Genomic DNA, 27,168 nt, shown 5'->3' on the forward strand with positions numbered 1-27,168 from the left:
TTCACTTAGCATAATCTCCTCCAGTTCCATCCATGTTGATGTAGAAGTTGGGTATTCATCTTTTCTGATGGCTGAATAATATTCCATTGTATATATGGACCACATCTTCTTTATCCATTCATCTGTTAAAGGGCATCTCGGCTCTTTCCATAGTTTGGCTATTGCGGACATTGCTGCTATGAACATTGGGGTGCATATGGCCCTTCTTTTCACTACATCTGTGTCTTTGGGGTAAATACCCAGTAGTGCAATTGCTGGGTCATAGGGTAGCTCTATTTTTAAATTTTTGAGGAACCTCCACACTGTTTTCCAAAGTGGCCGTACCAACTTGCATTCCCACCAACAGTGTAACCACTAAGGAAATTGAAGCAGTAATCAAAAATCTCCCAACAAACAAAAGCCCAGGGCCAGATGGCTTCCCAGGGGAATGCTACCAAACATTTAAAAAAGAATTAATACCTATTCTTCTGAAACTGTTCCAAAAAATAGAAATGGAAGGAAAACTTCCAAACTCATGAGTCCACCATTACCTTGATCCCAAAACCAGACAAAGACCCCATCAAAAAGGAGAATTACATACCAATATCCTTGATGAACATGGATGCAAAAACTCTCACCAAAATACTAGCCAGTAGGATCCAACAGTACATTAAAAGGATTATTCACCACGACCAAGTGGGATTTATCCCTGGGCTGCAAGGTTGGTTCAACATCCGCAAATCAATCAATGTGATATAATACATTAATAAAAGAAAGAACAAGAACCATATGATCCTCTCAATAGATGCAGAAAAAGCATTTGACAAAGTACAGCATCCTTTCTTGATCAAAACTCTTCAGAGTATAGGGATAGAGGGTGCATACCTCAATATCATAAAAGCCATCTATGAAAAACCCACAGCGAATATCATTCTCAATGGGGAAAAACTGAGAGCTTTCCCCCTAAGGTCAGGAACATGGCAGGGATGTCCACTATTACCACTGCTATTCAACATAGTATTAGAAGTCCTGGCCACAGCAATCAGACAACAAAAAGAAATAAAAGGCATCCGAATCGGCAGAGAAGAAGTCAAACTCTCACTCTTTGCAGATGATATGATACTTTATGTGGAAAACCCAAAAGACTCCACCCCAAAACTGCTAGAACTCATACAGGAATTCAGTCAAGTAGCAGGATATAAAATCAATGCACAGAAATCAGTGGCATTCCTATAAACCAACAACAAGACAGAAGAAAGAGAAATGAAGGGGTCGATCCCATTTACAACTGCACCCAAAATCGTAAGATACCTAGGAATAAATCTAACCAAAGAGGCAAAGAATCTGTACTCAGGAAACTATAAAATACTCATGAAAGAAACTGAGGAAGACACAAAGAAATGGAAAAATGTTCCATGCTCATGGATTGGAAAAACAAATATTGTGAAGATGTCAATGCTACCTAGGGCAATCTACACATTCAATGCAATCCCTATCAAAATACCATCCACTTTTTTCAAAGAAATGGAACAAATAATCCTAAAATTTGTATGGAACCAGAAAAGACCCCGAATAGCCAGAGGAATGTTGAAAAAGAAAAGCAAAGCTGGCAGCATCACAATTCCGGACTTCAAGCTCTATTACAAAGCTGTCATCATCAAGACAGTATGGTACTGGCACAAAAACAGACACATAGATCAATGGAACAGAATAGAGAAATGGACCCTCAACTCTATGGTCAACTAATCTTCGACAAAGCAGGAAAGAATGTCCAATGGAAAAAAGACAGTCTCTTCAACAAATGGTATTGGGAAAATTAGACAGCCACATGCAGAAGAATGAAACTGGACCATTTCCTTACACCACACACAAAAATAGACTCCAAATGGTTGAAAGACCTAAATGTGAGATAGGAGTCCATCAAAATCCTAAAGGAGAACACAGGCAGCAACCTCTTCGACCTCAGCCTCAGCAACTTCTTCCTAGAAACATCACCAAAGGCAAGGGAAGCAAGGGCAAAAATGAACTATTGGGACTTCATTAAGATAAAAAGCTTTTGCACAGCAAAGGAAACAGTCAACAAAACCAAAAGACAACCGACAGAATGGGAGAAGATATTTGCAAATGACATATCAGATAAAGGGCTAGCATCCAAAATCTATAAAGAACTTCTTAAACTCAACACCCAAAGAACAAATGATCCAATCAAGAAATGGGCAGAAGACATGAACAGACATTTTTCCAAAGAAGACATCCAAATGGCCAACAGACACATGAAAAAGTGCTCAACATCACTCGGCATCAGGGAAATCCAAATCAAAACCTCAATGAGATACCACCTCACACCAGTCAGAATGGCTAAAATTAACAAGTCAGGAAACGACAGACATTGGCAGGGATGCAGAGAAAGGGGAACCCTCCTACACTGTTGGTGGGAATGCAACCTGGTGCAGCCACTCTGGAAAACAGTATGGAGGTTCCTCAAAAAGTTGAAAATAGAGCTACCATATGACCCAGCAATTGCACTAATGGGTATTTACCCCAAAGATACAAATGTAGTGACCCGAAGGGGTATGAGCACCCTGATGTTTACAGCAGCGATGTCCACAATAGCCAAACCATGGAAAGAGCTAAGATGGCCATCGACAGATGAATGCATAAAGAAGATGTGATACACACACACACACACACACACACACACACACACACACACACACACACAATGGAATATTATGCAGCCATCAAAAGGAATGAAATCTTGCCATTTGCAACAACGTGGATGGAACTGAAGGGTATTATGCTGAGCAAAATAAGTCAATCAGAGAAAGACATGTATCATATGATCTCACTGATATGAGGAATTCTTAAACTCAGGAAACTGAGAGTTGCTGGGAGTGGTGGGGGTGGGAGGGATGGGGGTGCTGGGTGATAGACATTGGGGAGGGTATGTGCTATGGTGAGCGCTGTGAATTGTGTAAGACTGTTGAATCACAGACCTGTACCTCTGAAACAAATAATACATTATATGTTAAAAAAAAAAAGAATATAGCAGGAAGGGAGAAATGAATGGGGGGAAATCGGAGGGGGAGACGAACCAATGAGTGACTATGGACTCTGAGAAACAAACAGGGTTCTAGAGGGGTGGGGGTTGGGGGGGGATGGGTTAGCCTGGTGATGGGTATTAAAGAGGGTACGTATTGAATGGAGCACTCGGTGTTATATGAAACAATGAATCATGGAACACTACATCAAAAACTAATGATGTAATGTATGGTGATTAACATAATAAAATTAAAAAAAATAAAACTTCAAAAAAACTATAAAATTCTTAGAATAAAAAAGTGTTAATTTTTGTGGCCCTGGATTAGGCAACAGTTTCTTAGATGTGACATCTAAGGCATAAGCAACCAAAAAAAAAAAAAAAAAAAAGTTAAACTGAACATAATAAAAATCTAAAAATTTAAAAACAGAACCCATAGAATGGGAGAAAAATATCTGCAAATCATGTATCTGATAAGGGTCTGCTATCTAGAATATATAAAGAACTCTTACAACTCAACAATTAAAAGACAACCGAGTTTACAATGGGCTACTGATCTGAATAGACATTTCTCCAAAGAAGATATACAAATGGCCAATAAGCACATGAAAAGATGCTCAACATCATTAGTCATTAGACAGATGCAAATCGAAATCACAAGGTACCACTTTTCATATCTACTAGGATGGCTATTATTAAAAAACAAAAAAAACAACAGTGTTGGTGAGGATGTAGAGAAACTGGAACCTATGTACACTGCTGGTGGGAAGGTAAAATGGTCTGGCACTGTGGGGCGCCTGGGTGGCTCAGTCGTTAAGCATCTGCCTTCAGCTCAGGTCATGATCCCGGGGTCCTGGGATTGAGCCCCGCATCGGGCTCCCCGCTCCGCGGGAAGCCTGCTTCTCCCTCTCCCACTCCCGCTGCTTGTGTTCCCTTTCTCGCTGTGTTTCTCTCTGTCAAATAAATAAAATCGTAAAAAAAAAAGAAAAAGGTTTGGTACTGTGGACAAGAGTCTGGTGCTTCCTCATAAAGTTAAACAAAATTACCATATGACCCAGCAATTCCACTCCTAGATATGTATCTCAAGTAAATACATGTATAACACACACATTTATAGCAACACTAATCACAACAGCTGAAAGGTGCAAACAATGCAAATGTCTATCAATAGATGAAAAGATGAACAAGACAAACTGTGGTGTGTGTGTATATATATACATACCACATACAAAGACACATACACAGTGAATTCTTACTCATCCATAAAAGGAGTAAAAGGGAATGAAGTTCTGCTTTGTAGAACAACATGGATGAACCTCAAAAATGTTATGCTAAGAAGCCAGACATGAAAGATCACATATTGTATGATTATATGAAATATCCAGAATAGGTAAATCTACACAGATGGAATGCAGATTAGTGGCTGTCAGAGGTCAGGGGAAGGAGGGAATAGGGAGTGATTGCTTAATGGGAACAGGGTTTCCCTTTGGGGTGATAAAAAGGTTTTGGAACTAGAAGAGTTGGTGGTTATACAACACTGTAAATATACAAAATGCTACTGAATTGTTCACTTTAAAGTGTTTGATTTTCTATTATGTGAATTTCACCTTAATTGAAAAAACAAAGTGAGATACTTCATACCCACTTGGATGAGTATATTAATTTTTTAAAAAGCAGATAGTAACAGATGTAGGTGAAGATGTGCAGATATTTGAATCCTCATACACTGCTGGTGAGATTGTAAAATGGTGCAGCTACTTTGTAAAAACACTTTGGTAGTTTCTCAAAATGATAAAGAGTTATCCTATGACCCAGTTTTACTCCTACAGAATCGAAAACATATGCTCACATACAAAAAAAATGTATACACATGTTCATAGCATTATTAAACAGCCAAAATAATGGGAACAACCTGAATGTCTACCAATTGATGAATGGCTAAATGAAGTGTGGTACAGTCACATAATATAATATCATTCAACCATAAAAAGGAATAAGATACTGACATACATTACAGTATGGATAAACCTTGAAAACATTAACCTAGCAAAGAGGCCAGAGACAAAAGGCCACATACTGTTTTATTCTATTTATATGAAATGTGGGAATAGACACACCCATGGAGACAGAAAGTAGAACAGTGGTTGCCGGGGGCTGGGGGCAGAACAGAATGGGGAGTGACTGTTAATGGGTACCAGGTTTCTTCTTGGTGATAAAAAGGTTCTAGAATTAGATAGTGGTGATGTTTGCACAGACTTGTGAATAAACTAAGAAACCATTGAATTGTATATTTTAAGAAGGTGAATTGACAGTATATTAATTATATCTCAATAATAAAAGGTACCAGATCAGACTATCCATCTAAAAATAAAATGAACCTTGCATGATATACGAAAATTAACTAAAAATGGATCATTGACCTATGTAAGACCTAAAACTATAAAAGTTCTAGAGAACTAAAAGGAAAATCTTTGTGATTTTAGGTTAGGCAAAAATTTCTCAGCTATGACGCAAAGGGTATGATCCAAAATTTAAAAACTGACAAGTTGGATTTCATCAAAATGTGAAACTTCTGCTCTTTGAAAGAGCATTAAAAACAAGGCGTAAAATGGAAGAAAAAATATGTTAAGCACTTAGAAGATTTGCACATATACAAAAAGTATGAATTTTTTATGTAAGAATCAACATGAGACTATTTTAAAATCTCTGAAAAATCAATAATAAGAAAATAAACAACTGAATTAAAATGGTTAAAATATTTGAAGAGACACTTAAACTTGTGGATGGATAACCAATAAACAGATGAAAAGATGCTCAATATATTAATCACTAGAGAAATGCAAATTATAGCCACAATGATATGCCAGTATACACCAGTTAGAATGGCTAAGACCAAAAGGACCAACAATACTAAGCGCTGGTGAGAATGCAGAGAAAGTGGAGCTCTTTCATACTATTGATGGAAGGCAAGATAGTACAGATTCTTTGGAAAACAGCTGCTGAATAGTTTACTATGTTAAATATTTATTTCCCATAGGATCTAGAATTCCAACTCCTGATAATTAGCCAAGAGAAATAAAAATACATGTTCATATGTGAACATTTATATAGGCTTTATTCATAATTGCCAAAATTTACCAACTCAAATGTCCTTCAGGTGGCAAATAGATAAAGAAATTGTGATATATCCATATAATGGAACACAAACAACTGATACACACAACAAGAACTTGGATGAACTTCAAATGCCTTATGCTAAATAAAAGAAGCCAGACTTAAAATGTTGCATGTTGTATGATTCCATTTCTGGGATATTCTGGGAAAGACGTAACTATAGGAACAGAAGAACAGGTCAGTGGTTGCCAAGGGATGGAGGCGGAGGAAGAGGTTAATGATAAAGAGGCACAAGGGACCTTCCTGAGGGGATAGAAGTGTTCTGTATTTTGATTGTGGTGGTGGTTACATAATTGTGTTGGTCAAAACTCACAGAACTGTACACTAAAAAAAGGGTATATTTCACTATGTATATTATAACTTAATAAGCCTGACTTCAGAAAAACATAGCTTTACAATGAATACACATTTGAAAAATATCAAATTAGACCTAAGAAGAAAAAAATGGGACTCTGTATAAGCATTATCATTTGGCCTAATAGAACCTCTCTAATGAGCCAGTATCTTTCAGCCCCATGAACTTACACTTAGCCTACGTTCAGACAAATAAAATCAGAAAAGCAAAACTGTTTTAATCACAGACATACAGCATTTGCCTTAGCCATGTAACATTCCCTACATTTTAAGCAAAAAGCATTCATGAATTTAATAGTATCCACCAATTTTCCAAATTTTAAAAAGCATATTGGAGGACAAACTGACACCAGTAAGTCCTTACCATGGGAAGTGAACTTTTTAAAAAGATTCTTAGGTTGGACTATTTTTCAAATCACTACAGTTTAGTCAATAAGCCACAGATTACCTGCCAGAGTGGTGAGCTGTATTAGAGCTTGGGCTCAGAATTTATCTTCTCTTCTCTCTCGAATTCTTAAATTACAAGTTCACACATACATGGTAATATGGTGATGGTAATATGAATACTATTTAATTGGGCCAGAAGCCAAGAAGAAATCAAGGATTGACTGTTATATTGACATGTGTTGCAGAATTTACTGTCTGGGGTAGGCTAATTCTCCTTGACACTCCAGATAATTCCAGATGACAGTGATACATAATCTTTACGCTCTTCAAAATTTGAAACACAAACAGCAATGTTTTAAAGACTGGCTTTTGTTTTATTTTAATAAGAATTGTATTTGTGTCTCTGGCCATTCTATCTTTTTAGAACCCAGAAAAGAGTATATTGCAGATGAAGTGACAGGTGCTAACAGGTACTTAGGAAGTCTTTAAAACAAAATAAAACAAAACAGCACTGTCAGCAATGATCTCTTTGCCTCCCACAGGGCCAGCAGCTCACTCTCAATGGATTTCCTGGCTAAAATACTCAGTGAACACTAGGGCCAGAGCCAGTCATGACTCTGGCCCACACCAGATGCTCAACAAGCAAACGCTGCCCAGAAGCAGCCCTGTGCTGCCGTGACCGGAGTGCTCGGTGCTGCACCCACCTCAGTGGCTCCTTTATCCTCCCACAGCCTGGTATTCGACAAAATAACCCATCTCTTCAGTAAGATAAGCTGATACCGGAGGCAGAAATACAGAAGGGAATACAGTGAAATATCAACAAAGAAAATGTGGAATACCTTGTTTTTAGCTAATTCCTTTTCCAAATTGCATTTTTCTTGCGCTGTTTCTTTCTCTGTTTTATTCACCTGCCCAAGGAGGGGAAAAGAAATGGGTGAATTTTAAAGCACCTGCTCTACGGTAGCAGACACACCCTGCACGTTAGTTAATACCTACACTGCAGAGATAGCACATCCTCTCAGAAAGGGGGCCACTCAGGGAGTCTCTGAGGCAGAGCAGACTTCACAAATAGCCCTGAAATTAGAAAGACACGTCTGCATGTCAGACTGCTGCTTCCGTCCTAAAGAGGAAGACAGAGCTGTCCCCCCCTTAACCTCCATTGTCCCACGCCTTCAGGGGAAATCAGCTTTTTAAATCTGACCCCTTAGCTATCATGAGGATGTGTGAGCTATTAGTTAATGCTATAAAAGGGTACTCTGTTTGGCACAGTCTACTTCACATGCTAAAAGACAGAGATTAGCCACCTAAAGATTTCTTTAATGGGCAACTCAGACAAACTGCATCTGGGCTGTATTTCTTATCTTTTGCACTTAAAATAGTTTTAAAACAAGATCACCGCCACAACCAGGAGGTAACATAAATCTGCTTCTACCTACCTCTCCCTGAAATCTTTCTTTCTCCTCTAGCAGAGACTTCTTCTCTTGGATTGATGCTTCCAATTCACCTCGCAATCTTGCAATAGTTGTTTCTAGCAGCTCTTTCTGCAAGGCTGTCCTCTTCTCAGCATCCTGTGCTTTCTGGATACACTGATTATGCTCAAGGATTACATGGTCCCTGGAAGAAGACAACGAGGAGATACGACCGTTAGACAAGAGTTCTTTAATAGACTCATGTTCTCCAAGAACATACTGGCTGAGAGCAGTTACCAAAACGTTCTAACAAGACTAGTTCCCTGGGGGCAAAGCCTTTATTTTATCTTTGTGTCTGGCCCAAGAAAAGCAGAATGAAACGTTTCCATTAAAGATAAGAAATCAAATGCAAGAACAAAAGATACAGAAGAAGTTGCCTGTAATTTACTTACAGATGTGCTTGGAGTTGGATTTTCTCATTCTGAACGGTCTGTAGCTCAGTAGCGATGTTGGCGTGGGCTGCATCCAGGAGTAAGTTTTGTTCTTGAAATGTCTGTGTCATCATTTTCTGCTCTACCTGAGTTTTGGAAGTAATATTAAAAGCTGAGATGCCAGAAAGTCATTTAATAGGGTACCACTGAAATTAACTGATCAAATATACTGAATTAGCTTATGAAAGACAAATTTTTATATAAATAAAACCTCTTTTTATTTAATGTTCAGCTTTCTCTTTGTCCCCACTCTGTCCTGACCACAATTCTATCATTTTACAGCTCTACCAGCCAACAGTGAAGATGCATTATTTATTTTTATTTTTATTTTTTTTAAAGATTTCTTTTATGTATTTATTTGACAGAGAGAGACACAGCGAGAGAGGGAACACAAGCAGGGGGAGTGGGAGAGGGACAAGCAGGCTTCCTGCGGAGCAGGGAGCCTGATCCGGGGCTCGATCCCAGGACCCTGGGATCATGACCTGAGCCGAAGGCAGACGCTTAACGGCTGAGCCACCCAGGCGCCCCTGAAGATGCATTATTTACCCAGCCTGTTGCAAAATTTATAAAACTCTTAACATGAACATATTTTTAGATATAAAATTCTACTAGGAATATTTTGATACTTTAAAATTTCAATATGACACATATTTTATTTTAAAAAAACATCAATGTGTATAAAGTGAAAAGATCTCTTCACTTATACTCCCCCCTCCTTAAAATAATCTCACTCTCCAGGGACAATCATGTTAATAATCTGGTGTGAATTCTTCCGAAAATATTTGAAATTGCACTCAGATACTGTTACAGAAGAAAGACTATATGGCAATACCTAGGAAATACTGTGGGTTCACTTCCAGACCACCACAATAAAGTGAATAGTACAATAAAGCCAGTCAAATAATTTTTTGTTTCCCATTGCATATACAAGTTATCGTCTATTAAGTGTGTAGTAGCATTATGTCTTAAAAATACAACGTACATAATTTAAAAATACTTTTTTGCGAAAAAATGCTAACCATCATCTGAGTTCTCAGTGAGTCATAATCTTTTTGCTGGTGGAGGGTCTTGCCTTGGTGTTGATGGCTGCTGACTTATCAGGGTGGTGGTTGCTGAAGGTTAGGGTAGTTGTGGCAGTTTCTTAAAACAAGACAACAATGAAGTTTGCCACATTGATCGTCTCTCCCCTTCATGAGCGATTTCTCTGTAGCATGTGATGCTGTTTGGACAGCATTTTATCCACAGGAGAACTTCCTTCAAAATGGGAGTCAATCCTCTCAAACTCTGCTGCTGCTTTATCAACTAAGCCTACATAATATTCTAAATGCTCTGTTGTCATTTCAGCATCTTCACCAGGAGTAGGTTAAGAAACCACTTTCTTTGCTCATCCATAAAAAGCAACTCCTCATCCATTCAGGTTTTATCATGAGATTGTACCAATTCAGTCACATCTTGAAGCTCTTCTATTTCTAGTTCTCTTACGATTTCCACTATATCAGCAAGTACTTCCTCCACTGAAGTCTTGAAGCCCTCAAGGGCATCAATGAGGGTTGAAATCCCTTTCTTCAAAATTCCTGTGAGTGTTGATGTTTTGGCCTCTTACCATGAATCACAAATGTTCTTAAAGGCATCTAGAATGGTGAATCCTTTCCAAAGGTTTTCAATTTCCTTTGCCCAGATCCATCCAAGTAACCACTATCTATGGCAGCTATAGCTTTGTGAAATAGATTTCTTAAATAATAAGACTAGAAAATTGAAATTACTCCTTGGTTCATGGATTGAAGAACAGATGTTGCATTAGCAGGCATGAAAACATTAATCTTGTCCATCTCTATCAGAGCTCTTGGGTGACCAAGTACGTTGTCAATGAGTGGTAATATTTTGAAAGGAATCTTTTTTCTGAGCATTAGGTCTCAACAGTGGGCTTAAAATTTTCAGTAAATCATGTTGTAACCAGATGTGCTGTCATCCAGGCTTTGTTGTTCCATTTATAGAGCACAGGCAGAGTAGATTTAGCACAATTCTTAAGGGTCTTGGATTTTCAGAATGGTCAAGGAACATTGGCTTCAACTTAAAGTCACCAGCTGCATTAGCCCCAAACAAAGAGCCAGCTTTGCTCTTTCTCTTCAACGAGTTGGCCAAGCAGCAGATGCACAGATGCAGATTTTTGTGAAGACTCTGACCCTCACTCTGACCCTATAGATTGTGCCCAGTGACACCATTTAGAACGTCAAAGCCAAGGGGTGCCTTGGTGGCTCAGTTGGTTAAGTGTCTGATTCTTGATTTCAACTCAAGTCATGATCTCAGGGTCGTGAGACTGAGGCCCAGCTCAGGGCTCTGCGCTGAGCGTGGAGCCTGCTTAAGAATCTCTCTCTCTGGGATGCCTGGGTGGCTCAGTCAGCTAAGTGTCTGCCTTTAGCTCAGGTCATGATCCTGGAGTCCCAGGATGACACCCCACGTTGGGCTCCCTGCTCAGCAGGGAGTCTGCTTCTCCCTCTTCCTCTGCCCCTCCCCTCGTTCCTGCTCTCACTCGCTAACAGATAAAATCTTAAAAAAAAAACAAAAAAGGATTCTCTCTCTCTCCCTCTCTTTCCCTGCTCTAAAAAAAAAAAAAAGAAAAAAAAAGTCAAAGCCAAAGTCCAAGACAAGGAATGCATCCCCCAACTAGCAGTATCTGATTTTTGCAGGCAGTTAGAGGATGGCTGCACTCTCTGAGACTACAATATCCAGAAAGAGTTCACCCTGTAATGGGTGCTTTGTCTGTGGGGCTGCATCATCACATCATCGAACCTTCCCTCCTCTAGCTCACCCTGTCACAACTGGGACATGATTACCTGCTCCAAGTGTCATGCTTGCCTGCAGCCCCGTGCTGTCAATTGCTGCAAGAAGCGCAGTCACACCAACAACCTGTGCCCCAAGAGGATGGTCAACTAAGGCCCTTCCATCAGCTTTTCCTTCGCCCACAGGGCAGCCTCCTGCCCGAGCCCCGTGGCCTGTAGCTTCAATAAAGTTTCCCTTACATTGAGTGGGAGGAAAAAAAACAACAACAAAGAGCCTGTTTTGAAGCCAGGCACTGACTTCCTCTCTAGCTATGAAAATCCTAAAGGCATCTTTCAATGGCATCTGTTGTTTAATGTAGCCACCTTCATTAATTATCCTCTTGATCTTCTGGAGAACTTGCTGCAGCTTCTACATCAGCACTTGCTTCACCTCGCACTTTTATGTTATGGAGATGGCTTCTGTCCTTAAACCTCATGAACTACCCTGCTAGCTTCCAACTCTTCTTCTGCAGCTTCCTCACCTCTCTCAGCCTTCATGGAATTGAAGAGAGTAAGGGTCTTGCTCTGGATTCAGCTTTGGTCTAAGGGAATGTTGTAGATGGACTGATCTTCTATCCAGATTACTAAAACTTTCTCCGTATCAGCAATAAGGCTGTTTCACTTTCTCATCATTCATGTGTTCACTGGAGTAGCATTTTTAATTTCCTTCAACAGCTTTTCCTTTGCCTTCACAACTTGGCTAAATGTTTGGTGCAAGAGGCCTATCTTGGCTTTTGACATGCCTTCTTCACTAAGCTTAATCATTTCTAGTTTTTGATTTATAATAAGAGATGTGAAACACTTCCTTTCATGTGAACACTTAGAGACCATTGTAGGGGTTATTAACTGGCCTAATTTCAATATTGTTGGGTCTCAGGAAATAGGAGGTCTAAGAAGAGGGAGAAGTATGGGGAAAAGCCAGTCAAAGCAGCCAGAACACACACAACATTTTTTAAGCTTACCATCTTAAATGGGCATGATTTGTCGTGCCTCAAAACAATTACAATAATACATCAAAGATCACTGATCACAGATCACCAGAACAAAAATAATGATGAAAAAGTTTGAAATGCCGTGAGAAGTACCAAAATGTGACAGACACAAAATGAGCAAATGCTGTTAACAAATGGCACCAACAGACCTACTAGATGCAGGATTACCACAAACCTTCAAGTTGTAAAAAATGCAATTATCTGCAAAGCACAATAAAACAACGTATGCCTGTAATTGTTTTGTATAATTTATTTCCTCTGGCTCACCATTTTGGACTTCTCAAAACATAACATTTTTAGACACATCCCTTCTACCTACAATTTATAAAGCTTTTGCAAGTATAGTACATATTAACAATTCTGTAAACATATTTTAAAACACTTTTATCTTAATACTTGATTGCAAAGCAAACCTGCACACCTTTGGAAAATAAAATCCCATTTGTGTAACATTTCAAAGTTAAAAAATGTTTGTAACAGTGTGAATTACATGTCACATTATTCTATTAAATTGTTAGTCCATGAAAGTAGAGATTTTGTCTTGTTTACCACTATAATCCCATCTAGACCTAGCATCATACCTGCACAGAGTAAACACTAAGTGCTTGTTGAATTAATGAAAAATATTTATTATCTGTTATGTGCAGTGGGAAGCACTATGGGAAATAGCAAAGATGTATAAGATGATGCCCCCAGTTCTAGGAAGCTCACAATGTTATCCAGGAAATGAGCCATGCATATAAACTGCTACAGAATGCAAAATAGAGAGGCAGCATAATGTAACAATTAAAAGCACTGACTCTGCAGTCAGACCTTGGTTTCAATCCAGCTCTACCCCTTACTAGGTATGTGACTTCAGGCAAGTTGATATACTTCTCTAAACCTCATTTTCCTTATTTATAAGATGAGGATAATAAATATCCCTTTACATACTGGCTGCTAGAATTAAAGGAGATAATATATGTAAAATCATTAGTATAATGCATGGTATATAGTATGCTCCCAAAAAAGTGAGAACTATTATTATGAGAGTCTGTTTAATGTCCTAGGAGTAGGAGTTAACAGAGAAAACTCATTCCCTCTTGTTTGAGTGAGCAAGCTTCCTGATGAATTTGAGTCCTAAAGAATGAACAGAATTTCAAATAGTTGAAGATGAAATAAAGACCATTCTCAGTAGACGAAATGGCATAAGCAAAATGGGAAACCACAGGTGTTTGAGGAAATGGTATTTGGAACAGGTAATTACTTTTCTTAAAGTAATGGTATTTGAGAAGAAACCATTTAGAAAGGACTGAGTATAAGGCTAAATGGCCCCCTGATGAAAAGTGAAAACCACTAATGAAAAAATAATTCAGTAAATTTCTTGGAACTGTTAAAGTATTTTATTTACCCACTTGGTCATACACATTTCCTAATTTCTTAGCCAAGGAGTCTTCTTGTGATTCTATCAGAAATTGACTAGTATTAAATGAATACCTGCAGAATGGCTTGATGGTTGGCAATAATTCTGGCATTTTCCATACTAAGAGTCTCAAGCATGCTGTTCAGCTCTGAACACTTTCTAGTCAGCTGGTCATTCGAAACCTAAGATGATATGTACAGCAAGTCATAGATCTCTCCAGTAAATAATTATTTTTACTTACCATATTTTTAATGATGGTGTAGTATTTCACTCTGTATGTGAACCTAATTTATTTAACTTATCTCCAACTGATATTTCATTAGGTAATACTTTCAAATATTTGGAGTCAACACCCCACATAATTCTAAATCAAAATGTTCATCTGGTGGAGGAACTGAAGCATTCAACAGTTTACTGATCTCCTGTTCACAATTTTGAACACTTGTGAGACAGAGCAAGATATATATGGAATGGACTTTACAATGTAGATGCCTAGCCAATATTACAGAAATTCATTCCCAAAATGAGATGAGCATTCATAATTGTTTAGCTAATAATACAAACTGTCTAAGCTCTTTTACCACCAATTACAGTATCCATAAAAGCAAAATATAGATAATTGTACCTTTTCACAAGACAGATCATCCAAAACAAAAGTCTTTTGTGCAACAAATTTATCAGATAATTCTGTTGTCTTTTTGATATTTGAAATTTTTATTCCTGAGGAAAACATTTATCTTATTTATCAGTTATTTTTGCAAAGTGTATTTGTCAAGGATTTTTTTTTTTTTTAGGTTTAAGCCCAATAGAGGGCTTGAACTCATGACCCTGAGATCAAGACCTGAGCTAAGATCAAGAGTCAGACACTCAACAGAATGAACCACCCAGGCACCCAAAGGATCTTATCTTTTATTTTATTATTGTTTTTTAAAGATTTTATTTATTTGACAGAGAGAGACAGCGAGAGAGAGAGAGCACAAGCAGGGGGAGTGGGAGAGGGAGAAGCAGGCTCCCCACTGAGCAGGGAGCCCGATGGTGGGGCTCGATCCCAGGACCCTGGGATCATGACCCAAGCTGAAGGCAGACGCTTAACGACTGAGCCACCCAGGCACCCCAGATCTTATCTTTTAATGAACAAGTTCTTCAAGGATGGGGACAAATAACTCTATAGGATCAATTAAAAAAAAAACACTCAAAAAATGATAACAAGAAAGTAAAGAAATGAAAAACTATCTGGGAAGCATAAGTGGTAGTATAGTAAAGAAGTAAGGAACACATTCAGAGCATTTTAAAATTATAACCAGATGTACAAACTATTCACCAAGGAATACCTAGAGGTAAGACAGAGATGAACTGTTGATCCTTGAAAAGAATAATTTTCTTTGGAGCCAGAATGCCTAAGCTCAAATTCTAACTCTGCCATTTATTACCTATGTTATTGAACTTCTCTGTATATCAACTTCCTTATCATTAAAATGAGAATAATAAGTTTCTATAGTAGTGCTATTACAAGCATTACAATTTGTTAGTAACATAAGGTGCTTACAATTATGCCTGGAACATAGAATGGGTTTGGTAAATGTTAATTACTACTACCATAGCAAGAGTAGTAATTTTCATTATATTATTTTATAAAATAACACATTTTTTTTTTTTAGATTTTATTTATTTATTTGACAGAGAGAGACATAGCGAGAGAGGGAACACAAGCAGGGGGAGTAGGAGAGGAAGAAGCATGCTTCCCGCGGAGCAGGGAGCCCGATGTGGGGCTCGATCCCAGGACCCTAAGATCATGACCTGAGCCGAAGGCAGACGCTTAATGACTGAGCCACCAAGGCACCCCACACATTTATTTTCTATTTTCTTTATCATAAAGAAAGCACAGCAACATTATGATCCCAACACTGAAGTAATCAAATTGTACTAACAAAAAGTTCTTTTAAGTGATTAATACCATTTCACTGACCCTATGAGAAATAACTTGTTTGCCTGCATACACACACACACACACACACACACACACACACACACACACACATAAATAACATCAGCTAAATTTGGCAACCACCATCCCACAGGAAATATTTACACATAACTCTAAAATCTGGCAAGCACTTATGTTCCTACTGTGCTGTTTGTTATGAAAGTGTAAGCATACCCAGTGGCACTGAACTGCTTAGTTCATAGGTGTAGATGAAAGTTATATATTTAACGAGTAAATTATAAAGCAAACAAAGACAAAATGTAAATTAGTGCATGATTTAGCAGTGTATCTCATATACTTATGTGTCATAGGAGATTTGGTGAAATGGGAAATGTAGTTAATGTGATAATGGTTCATAGATGAAATAGATTTTATGAAAATAAAAAATTTGGATGATGGCAATGGTATGAATTTATACAATTAGAATCAATCTTCGGGGCACCTGGGTGGCTCAGTTGGTTAAGTGACTGCCTTCGGCTCAGGTCATGATCCTGGAGTCCCGGGATCGAGTCCCGCATCGGGCTCCCTGCTCGGCAGGGAGTCTGCTTCTCCCTCTGACCCTCCTCCCTCTCATGCTCTCTGTCTCTCATTCTCTCTCTCAAATAAATAAATAAAATCTTTAAAAAAAAAAAAAAAAAAAAGAATCAATCTTCGTTCTTGGTTTTTTAATTGAACAAAATTATGTAACATGTAAACACAAAAATGGGAAGATTTACCTGTGCTTTTTGTGATGGGGAAAGGACAATTTCGTCAATAAATGGTGTTGGAAAAACTGTACAGGCACATGCAAAAGAATGAAACTAGACCACTATCTTGTACCATACATAAAAATTAATTCAAAATGGATCAAAGACTTGAACATAAGACCTGAAACCATAAAACTTCTAGGAAAAAACATAGGTAATTTTCTTGGTCTCACACCAAAAGCAAAAATAAACAAGTGGGACTATATCAAACTAAAAAGCTTCTGCACAGCAAAGGAAACTTCCATCAACAAAATGAGAAGGCAACCTACCGAATGGGAGAAAATATTGGCAATCATACATCAATATCATATGTCTAATAAGGGATTAATATCCAAAATATATAAAGAACCTATACAACTCAGTAGCTTTAAAAAAATCTGATCAAAAAATGGGCCAAAGAGCTGAACAGACATTTTTCAAAGCAGACATACAGATGGCCAACAGGTACATGAAAAGATGTTCAACATCACTAATCATCAGGGAAATGCAAATCAAAACCACAATGAGATATCACCTCACACCTATGAGAATGGTGATTACCAAAAAGACAAGAAATAACAAGTATTGGAGAGGATGTGGAGAAAAAGGAATCCTTGGGCACTGCTGAAGGGAATGTAAACTGATACAGCCACTGTGGAAAACAGTACCGAGGTTTCTCAAAAAGTTAAAACTAGAACCACCATATGACCCAGCAATTCCACTTCAGGGTATTCTTCTGAAGAAAACAAAAATACTAATTCAAAAAGATAACTGCAACCCTACATTCACTGCAGCATTATTTACAATAGACAAGATGAGGAAATGACCTAAGTGTCCATCGATAGATGAACGGATAAAGAAAATGTGGTAAGTGTGTGTATATAGATAGATACAGATATTATTCAGCCACAAAAAAGAATTTACTCTTGCCATTTGCAACAACATGGATGGACCTTGAATGCATACTAAATGAAATATGTCAACCAGAGGAAGAAAACACCATATAATCTCACTTATATGTGGAATCTTAAAAAAACAAAAAACAAAATACCAAGTTCACACAGGTGGGTGCCAGAGGGAGGAGGTATAAGGGATGGGAGAAAGTGGTGACAGGGGTCAAAAGGTATAAACTTCTCGTTAGAAAATGAATGAGTCATGGGGATATACTGTACAGCATGATGACTATAGTTAATAACACTGTATTGCATATTTGAAAGTTGTTAAGAGAGTGAATCTTAAAAGTACTCATCACAAGAAAAAAAAATTTTTAACTATATATAGTGATGGATGTTAACTAGAATCATTTTGCAATGTATACAAATACTGACTCATTATGTTGTACACCTGAAATATAATATTATATGCCAATTATACCTATCATGATGGTATGAATTAATATAATCAGGATTAATTTGTTCTTGGTTCCTTATTTAAACAAAATAAAGTAACATCTAAAAACTATAGAAATGATAAGATCTACCTGTGCTTTTTCTGATGTTTCATGAAGGGATACTATTTCAGACCTCAAAAATGCATTTTCTTCATGTTCCTTGTTGAAAGACCTCTCCACATTCTATAAGAGCAAAAACAATAATAAGTTCTCTCCTTTTTTTACATGTAAGAGCTATTACGAATATCTCTATCAAAATACCTGTTCTGTATTTTGGCTACTATGAGTTCAAGTTCTTTTTTTCTTTTTTTTTATTATGTTCAATTAGTCAACATATAGTACATAATTAGTTTTTGATGTTGTGTTCAAAGATTCATTAGTTGCATATAACACCCAGTGCTCTAGTACTAATGATATATATAGGTAAGTGTCTTGTAAAGAATTTTTAAAAATCTTGATATCTTCAACTCTGAAACTTCTCTTTTTAAATAATTATAAAATTGTTTATTAAAAATGTTCTCATATGGAGTTTCAAACTGGAAAGAATTTGCCTAAAACCATACTGTAAATATTTAATTAGCATCCTCAAGTCAAGAAAGTTCTGCTAAGACGAATATTTGTTAGTTTATATTATAAACACATTATTTTCCCTAAGCAGTTAAGATCTTTTGTGATTTCAAAGAAACACATTCAAAGATCTTTTAAAGTTTTAAGTACGTGAACATGTTTTCATCAAGGAATACCTGGGTGTGGAGCAAAAGAAAATACCTTTGCTCTAAAAACAAAACAAACAAACAAACAGGTGACAGGGATGTGAGTTGTGGGTTAGGCTTTCCCTAACAGGTAGTTATTGAAATGGGGAAGGGCAAAGTGCAAGTCCTCTCCCTATGGAGAGAGGACCTCTCTTCTATTTTTCCAGGAGAAGCATCTCAAGGCTTAACGTAAACATCACCTACTACAGGATGAGATAGAACCCAGAAAAATTATTCCAAACAGGATCTACACATTAAGGTTGATTTAGAAATGTATTAAGATATAAATGTGGTAATAGTTCTTTTTTTCATTTTTTATTGTGGTAAAATATAAATAACATAAAATTTCCCATTTTAATCATTTTTACATGTACAGTTTACTTAAGAATATTTAAGTGTTAATTTCAGTGGCATTAAGTATATTCACATTGTTGTGCAACCATCGCTACCAAAAAGTAGTTAATATTTCTTATATTTCATAAAAAACTTTTTTATAACAATTATTTTGCAATAAAGATAAAATGCAAATTAGTCTCATAATTTTTGCTAATTCATCTTTTTATCAAACCGCAATAACCTGCATGAAATGATTTCCTAATACCCAGTTGACAATAGGTCTGAATATACAACTCACTTACACTGCAACTTTTTTCTAATAAAGACTTCAGGAGAATCAGAACAATTGTAAACCAACACGAGTGAGGAAATACTACTCAGTGAGAGAGGAAAGAACATCTCTGAACTTTACAACCTCAAAACTTACCTTATTTTCTTCAACCAACTTGGAAATGAGCTCATCTCTAGAAACTAAAAACAAAGAGTCCACGTAACTATGGTAATAATAACTTACTACAGCGACATTGAAATCACACAGTATCATCTCCTGGAGCAGCTTGCTTTCTTTTTTTCCCCAGTCTGTATGTTGTGTAAATAAGGAGAACGCAAATATTTCTACCATATGTTTATAGACTGGAAATTAAGTCATGAAATTATCAAGAAAATAGTCCACAGTCATGTGCAATTGTCAATGAGGTCATATTTTACTCCAGGCATAGAGGTTGATACGTCTGAGGGATTTTAAAGTGGAGAGGCACCTGATCAAAAGCTTTTTGTTAGAGAGAACACTCTAACAGAGGCTCAATAAGGAAGAGGATATCAGTTTAGTAGCTGTGCAGTAACCAAAGTATAAAACAATGAAAGCTGGCTCTAAGGGAAGGACAATGAAGATGCAAAGGAAAACACGCTCCAGAAATAACAAGAAGGGAGAACTGTCAGGACTTGGCGGCTGGCTGCTGGGGTAAAGGCAATAGATGAGTCAAGGAGAGTATCTAGTGTCCAGATTTAAGCAATGGAGTGGGTGGCAGACTCTTCAACTAAATAGGAAACACAGGACAAGGAGCAGGTTCGGGGGACAGAATGAGTAAGAATGATTGCAATATTTAAGTATTCACCGTGTGTTTTGAGGTATCTGTAAGGCATCCATATATAGATGTTTAGTTGGCAGTAAGATACCATCTGGAGCTCAGGAAGATGATTTTATGTGGGAAAAAAAAAAGATCTGAAACCACCCAGAGAGTATATACAGTGAAAATAAAACCAAAGATAGAAACGGGAACAGTTTGGCATTGTATACCAATAGCCCAAAGTAAACTTTTCTGACAGTAACGTTTTGGCTTCATGAAAAATGCATAAAGATTTATTAGTTTTGTTTCACTTAAATATTCTAAAGCCAGAAAATTACAAAACACATAAAAACTCACATTTTATGTAGGATATAGTCAGAAAAACTATACTTTTTGAATATATAAGTCCAAGACTCATTTCAAATACAGTAAATGCTAATTTAAATTATGTGAAGGATAAAAAGATAATTATATGATCTATTCTAAAAATTCCAGTAATCAAAGTAAGAATGAAAGGGGAGTGTTTATCTTACTTGGGAGAACAATTTCATCACCTTAGTGTGTGTGTATAAAAGTTTATTGCTAATAATTACATTTTTAAATTCATTAAAGCAAATATCTAGAGGCATTTCTTTTATTAACCTAGTTAGCCTAACTGTTGTACCTTAAAGTAATCAAATTGCATGCATGTAAAGAGTCTTTTATTCAATATGAAGCATATAGTTGGTATTCAGACAGGCTTCCTTTTCCTCGTGTTAGTTTTAATAAATGTTGTGTAATTTTCATCTTTTAAATAGTCTTCCATATATTCTTTACAAAATTCAAAACTAAAGCATTAATCCAATCAGAAAGTGACATTGAAAAAAATTACTACTATAGTAGAAAGATCTGTGTTTTAGTCCCAGCTATCCTATTTGCCATAGGTCCTTGGATACAGACCTTTTTATTCTTCTATAGAATGGGGTATATTTTCTTATCTTGCTCACAAGGTTGTAAGGTCAAATGAGATAATGTGGCAGCCCCATAAAATATAATAAGTATTTTTTGTAGCCACACAATCCCAGGAAGATGGAAAATTATCTTGGGGCATTATCAGTGAGAACTCCACAGATAATTAATTCACTACTCAACAACTATAAGGAAAAACAGTACTTTCTGTTAAAAGCAGAACAAAACACTGAACAGATTACTCTTTGTTCCATGCTTTTTATAATTTTCATTTCCCTTTTGGTATTCCCTGCTCTCACTACAGCCAGAGAGCATAGAAGGCACACTGGCAGGAACACTGGAGGTAGAAGATATAGGCTCAGGCATCGCTTTACCTTTGGGAAGTATGGATAGTGTAGCGTGTTACGTGAGATCGTTTATGTGAAAGCTCTATGTAAACCAGGAAGTGTTGCTCATGTGAAGCACTGCACTGTGATCCCTAAACTTGATACTGGCTGAAACTGCTTTACAATTACGTATTAACAACAGTAAATACGACAAGGCTGATGGGTTGGAAGAACCGTGACTGAACAACACGGGATCACGACTAGACTCATCCATTTTCCTAACTCAATCACCTATAAGGACTCTGTTTACTCATCTGTAAAATGAGGACATTAAGCTCTAAGGTAACTTACAACCACCCATTGCTACAAATACAGGTCAATAGGATGGCAACCTGAAAAATGGGAGTCTGACATGATAAATGGTTAGAATCAGGTTAGCAACTATTAAAGGACTTATTTCCTTATTAATGTTCTATTATCCAATATTCAATCTAGATTTCTAGAAATCCAATGTTCCCAAGTCCACGAACACTTAAATAAACCTGAGAAAAAATTTAAATACAGAATAGTTTACAGAGGATCAAATTCTATTTTATTACCTTTTTTTTTTTTCCAGTGCCACAGACAAAAAGGCAATCAACAATTTTTTACATTTCGTCCTGTGGTAAATCTCAGTAACAATGGCCTCTTCAAGAATTTCAGATCTTAAGAGTTTTTGCATGAAATCTCAAAAAAACTAACAGAAATGTAATTTCTAGCATCTATTTTCATACTTAGGTCAGACTTGAGCTGTGAGATAGAAGTCTCCAAATCTCCTTTTTTCTGTTGCTCCTGCACCAGTAATTCTTGTGTGGTCTGCATAGACCTGCGTAGGGCAATGCAGTTTTGCTGCAAGATCTGCACCTGAAATGTGTAAGAAAAACTCCTTTCTGTAAGGTAAAGATTTCTACCAAACTACCTTCGAGCACACGTGTGAGGCAGATTTTCTGATCTTAACATCACTGGAGGGAGAAGGGGAGTTTCTATGTTAAAGATTTCAGCAGGGTACAGTGTCTTACAGTAGGGCTGTCCGACAGAACTTTCTGTACACTCTCCAACACAACATGCATCAGGCACAAGTAACTGCTGAGCACCTGAAGTGTGGCCAGAGTGGGTGAGAAATTGAATTTTTAATTTTACTTAATTTTAACTAATTTAAATTTAAACAGCCATATGTGGCTAGTAGCCACTATATTGGTAGTGCAAGTTATAGCAATAAAGGATCATTTACAAATTCCATAAGTAAGGGCACCTGGGTGACTCAGTAGGTTAAGTGGCTGCCTTTGGCTCAGGTCATGATCCCAGGGTCCTGGGATCGAGTCCCGCATCGGGCTCCCTGCTCAGTGGGGAGCCTGCTTCTCCTTCTCCCTCTGCTGCTACCCCTGCTTGTGCTCTCTTTCTAATAAATAAGATCTTTAAAAAAAAATGGAAAGAGGTTAAAAACAGCAGTTGTATAAATTTAAAAAATCTTTAAAAAATAAAAAAGTGGGGGGGGGGGCGCCTGGGTGGCTCAGGCAGTTAAGCAGCTGCTTTTGGCTCAGGTCATGACCCTGGGATTGAGCCCCGCATCGGGCTCCCCGCTTGGTGGGAAACCTGCTTCTCCCTCTCCCACTCCCTCTGCTTGTGTTTCCTCTCTCGCTGTCTGTCTCTGTCAAATAAATAAATAAAATATTTAAAAAAAACAAAACAAATTCCTTAAGTAAAATCTTTTTTATAATTTTATTATGAAGGACAGCCATTGGTTAAAATAAAGATTATGTAATCCAAATACAGGTATTAGAATTTGGAACTACTAATTGCCTTGAATACTTAGAACTGAATAGTCTAATTTACATGTAGGTATTTCAAATAATGCTACAGGCAAAAATTTAATAAATCTAGAGAAAGTTAGCAAAACTAAAGACTTACAGGTAAAATATCAGCTTTCTTTTTGGTTTCACTTCCTTGACATAAGAAGAGAAAAATCTACCTGTTTCCGTTCCACCTCCACTGTTGATTCCATTTCTTGTATTTTGAACAGCATGGCTGATGCAGATTTCTCAAGAGATTCCTTCAGGTGCTTCTCCTGAGATAGTTGTCTCCTTAGCTACAGAACAAATTGCAGTTAGGCAAGACCAAGGGAACATCACAGCAGTTTGCCAAAGATCAAACTCACCATGAAAAGTTTACCAGACATGCCATCTCACTCCCAAACATTTTTCATTCATTAATGACTACTCAGAAACAAGCTTGTGTTTCTCCCTAAGGGATAAACTACTAAGAAATGAAGAGTCAAATCTGTTGCCCTTGTCTTCCCATTGTGTAAGTCTTTTTTCCAAATTGTGGGTCAAGATGTATTAGTAAGTTGCAAGCAGCACTTTCAAAAGGGGAAAAAAAATTATCAGAGCACAGAGCATGTAATAAAGAAGCATAAGTAAGGCTTCATGAAATGTTTGTGTATATTATTTATGTATGGTGTTACAGTATAAAATGTATGTCTCAGTAGACTTGTCAAAAAGAAGGTTGAAAAACACTAACATCACACCTTAGTATATACATACTTTCTGAATTTTCTGACTTTCACTTTTAACTTTTTTTCCATATTTGATTACTTCATCTCCCTTTTTAAAATATTTTTTATCCCATAGGATTATAAACATACCCTTGAAAGCTGTTCCAATTCTGTTTTGGAATTTAAAGGTCTAAAGAAACAATGAAGTAACTGTTAAGTAGTGGATAAAACTACCACTCAAGAATTGGGGTACACTAACCTTGTTTCTCTCAATACATGATGATGAGTTAGATAAAGATATAAAAAAGAATCTCTTTTCTCATGAGGTAAAGAGATCCTTTCAAACTTACATGGGAATTGCAGAATGCTATTCCTTTTATGAAATGATGTTAAGTTGAAAGAAATTCTGCTTTTTAAGCCCCAGTGAAGATGACCTAAGAGTACACTTTATAGCTCTTTTCCTAAATTGTACATATGTTTTACATGTGTTTTCTCTATGGATGATTTATTTTATGTTGAAAAACTTTTTAAAAAGTTGAAAGACATGGAAAGTGTGTCGGCATGAAACTTACGTGACAGCCCATTTTGCAAATGTTCTGTAATATTCTTAATCATACTCCTAATAACAAACATTTAGGTTTTTCCAGTTTTTCACTATTCTAAATATTGTTCTGCTGAACAATGCCTATGAATAAATCTTTCTTTGCATTTCTATTTCCTTAGGATAGATTCCTACAAGAGGAATCATTAGGTTAAAGGTTTAATAATGTTTAGACTTTTGATAAATTTGATATATAATTTTCCTTCCAATTTTAGCCTATCAGTAGTATTAGAATAAATCCCATCAGTACTATGTATTGTTGTTTTCTTAAATCTTTGCTAATCTAATAAATTAAAAATAACACCTTGACAGCTTTTCATTTCTTTGGTTACCAGTGAGATTAAACATTTTCTCATATGGTTATTAGCTCTGTATATTTTCTGAGCTATTATATATTTTTTGAAATGTTAGTTGACCACTTTTTTGGGGTTTTTGTTTTTTGTTTTTAGTCAATTTTAAGTTCTTTAAAAGGAAAGATTGTTAACTCTATCTAGTTTTGCTAGGTTTTACTAGTTTTGCTTTTTGCCCCCCTTTTCTTTACATGTAGGATTTTTAATTCTTATGTGTTCAAATCTATTGAACCTTTTATAATTCTATTCCTTCATTTCAAGTTTAGAAATTCCTTCCTCATCCTTCCTCATCATTATAAGTATTACAATCTTATTTAAGGATGAACCACAGTTTTTACTTTTGGCTGTATTAATAATCTAATACTAACTATACTATCAGATTATAATTTTTTTTTTAAATATTTTATTTATTTATTTGACAGAGAGAGACAGTGAGAGAGGGAACACAAGCAGGGGGAGTGGGAGAGGGAGAAGCAGGCTTCCCGCTGAGCAGGGAGCCCAACGTGGGGCTCGATCCCAGGACCCTGGGATCATGACCTGAGCCGAAGGCAGATGCTTAACGACTGAGCCACCCAGGCGCCCCATCAGATTATAATTACTTTGTAGCTTACTATATTTTTCTAAGCTCTGGATCAAATTATATAGTATAATGTACTCGAGATACTATTTAAGTCCTTTATAGAGGGATCTTTATTTGATAATTATACTACTGAGGTATTAATTCTGAAGTATTATTAAAAGCAACCAGTTTTATGTCTATCAGAACCAGATTCTACATATATTTCTTACCTCTTAGGAAGATGTATACCACATTTATTCTGTCTTTATACGGCCCCCTGATATGGACTGAATTGTATTCCCCAAAAATATTATGCTGAAGCTCTAACCCCAGTATCTCAAAATATGACTGTATTTGGAGATAGGGCCTTTAAAGAGGTGATAAACTGTAAGGATGCTGTTAGGGTGGGTCCTAACCCAACCCAAATGGTGTCCTTATAAGAGAAGGAAACGGAGATACATGAAGATACCAGGGATGTGCAACACACAAAGCAAAGACCACGTGAGGACCATGTGAAGGCAGCCATCTGCAAGTCAAGTAGAGAAGCCTCAGGAGAAAAAAACCTGCTGACATCTTGATCTTGGACTTCAAATCTCCATAAATATAAGAAATTTCTGTTGTTTAAGCCACCTAGTCTGTGGTACTTTGTTACTGCAGCCCTAGCAAACTAATACATCCTTCCTGCTTGAATACCAAAATGCATTTTGACAAGGACAGTCCTTCTAAGGATCCTTGACAGGGTTCAATAAAAAATTCAAGATTTTATCACAGCACTCAGAATTAAGACTTTCCTAATAAAGAGTAATGATAAATGGTAATCACTGATAGTGTTTTAAACAAATGGTGCTGAAACAACTGGACATACACACACACACACACACACAAAGAATCTAGATTACAGACCTCACGTCATTAATTCGAAATGTATCATTTATTTAAATTTAAAATGCAAAACTATAAGGCTTCTAAAAATAACACAGGAGAAAAATCTTGGTGTGTTGGGTTTGGTGATGACTTATAACACCAAAAGTACAGTTCCTGAAAGAAAAAATTAGTAAGTTGGACTTCATTAAAATTAAAAGCTTCTGCTCTGCAAACAAGCTACAGAATGGAGACAAAAATTGCAAAACACATATTTGATTAAGGACTAGCATCCAAAATATACAAAGAACTCTTAAAACTCAACATAAGAAAACAAACAACCCAATTACAAAATAAGCATAAGATCTAACAGACACCTCACCAAATGAGATATACAGATGGCAAATAAGCATATAAAAAGATATTCAATATCATATATCATTAGGTAATTATAATTAAAACAAGATACCACTACACACATACTAGAATGGCAAAAATTCAAAACACTGACAAGACACCATGGTGATGAGAATGTGGAGCAAAAGGAACTCATTCATTGTTGGTATGAATGGAAAATGGTACAGCCATTTTTTAAGACAGGTTGGCACTTTCTTACAAAGGTAAACAAAAGCTTACCAGATGATCCAGCAATTGTGCTCTAGGTATTTATCCAAATGAGTAGATAACATGTC

The 27,168-nt window shown here is 36.7% G+C and overlaps 1 protein-coding gene and 1 pseudogene across 1 annotated transcript in view; both read right to left on the reverse strand.

Annotated features, from left to right (window-relative positions):
- CCDC150 (coiled-coil domain containing 150) overlaps positions 1–27,168 on the reverse strand; it is a 76,494-nt gene that overhangs the window by 36,176 nt on the left and 13,150 nt on the right. The window contains 8 exon segments of the mRNA XM_032416962.1: positions 7,774–7,842; positions 8,371–8,548; positions 8,796–8,920; positions 14,122–14,229; positions 18,237–18,329; positions 19,662–19,705; positions 22,349–22,478; positions 23,584–23,700. Of these exon segments, the coding sequence (XP_032272853.1) occupies positions 7,774–7,842; positions 8,371–8,548; positions 8,796–8,920; positions 14,122–14,229; positions 18,237–18,329; positions 19,662–19,705; positions 22,349–22,478; positions 23,584–23,700 (864 nt within the window).
- LOC116640218 lies at positions 9,864–12,484 on the reverse strand (annotated as a pseudogene).

This window comes from Phoca vitulina, unplaced genomic scaffold (assembly GCF_004348235.1).
Source record: "Phoca vitulina isolate PV1807 unplaced genomic scaffold, GSC_HSeal_1.0 scaffold1, whole genome shotgun sequence".
Taxonomy (NCBI): Eukaryota; Metazoa; Chordata; class Mammalia; order Carnivora; family Phocidae; genus Phoca; species Phoca vitulina.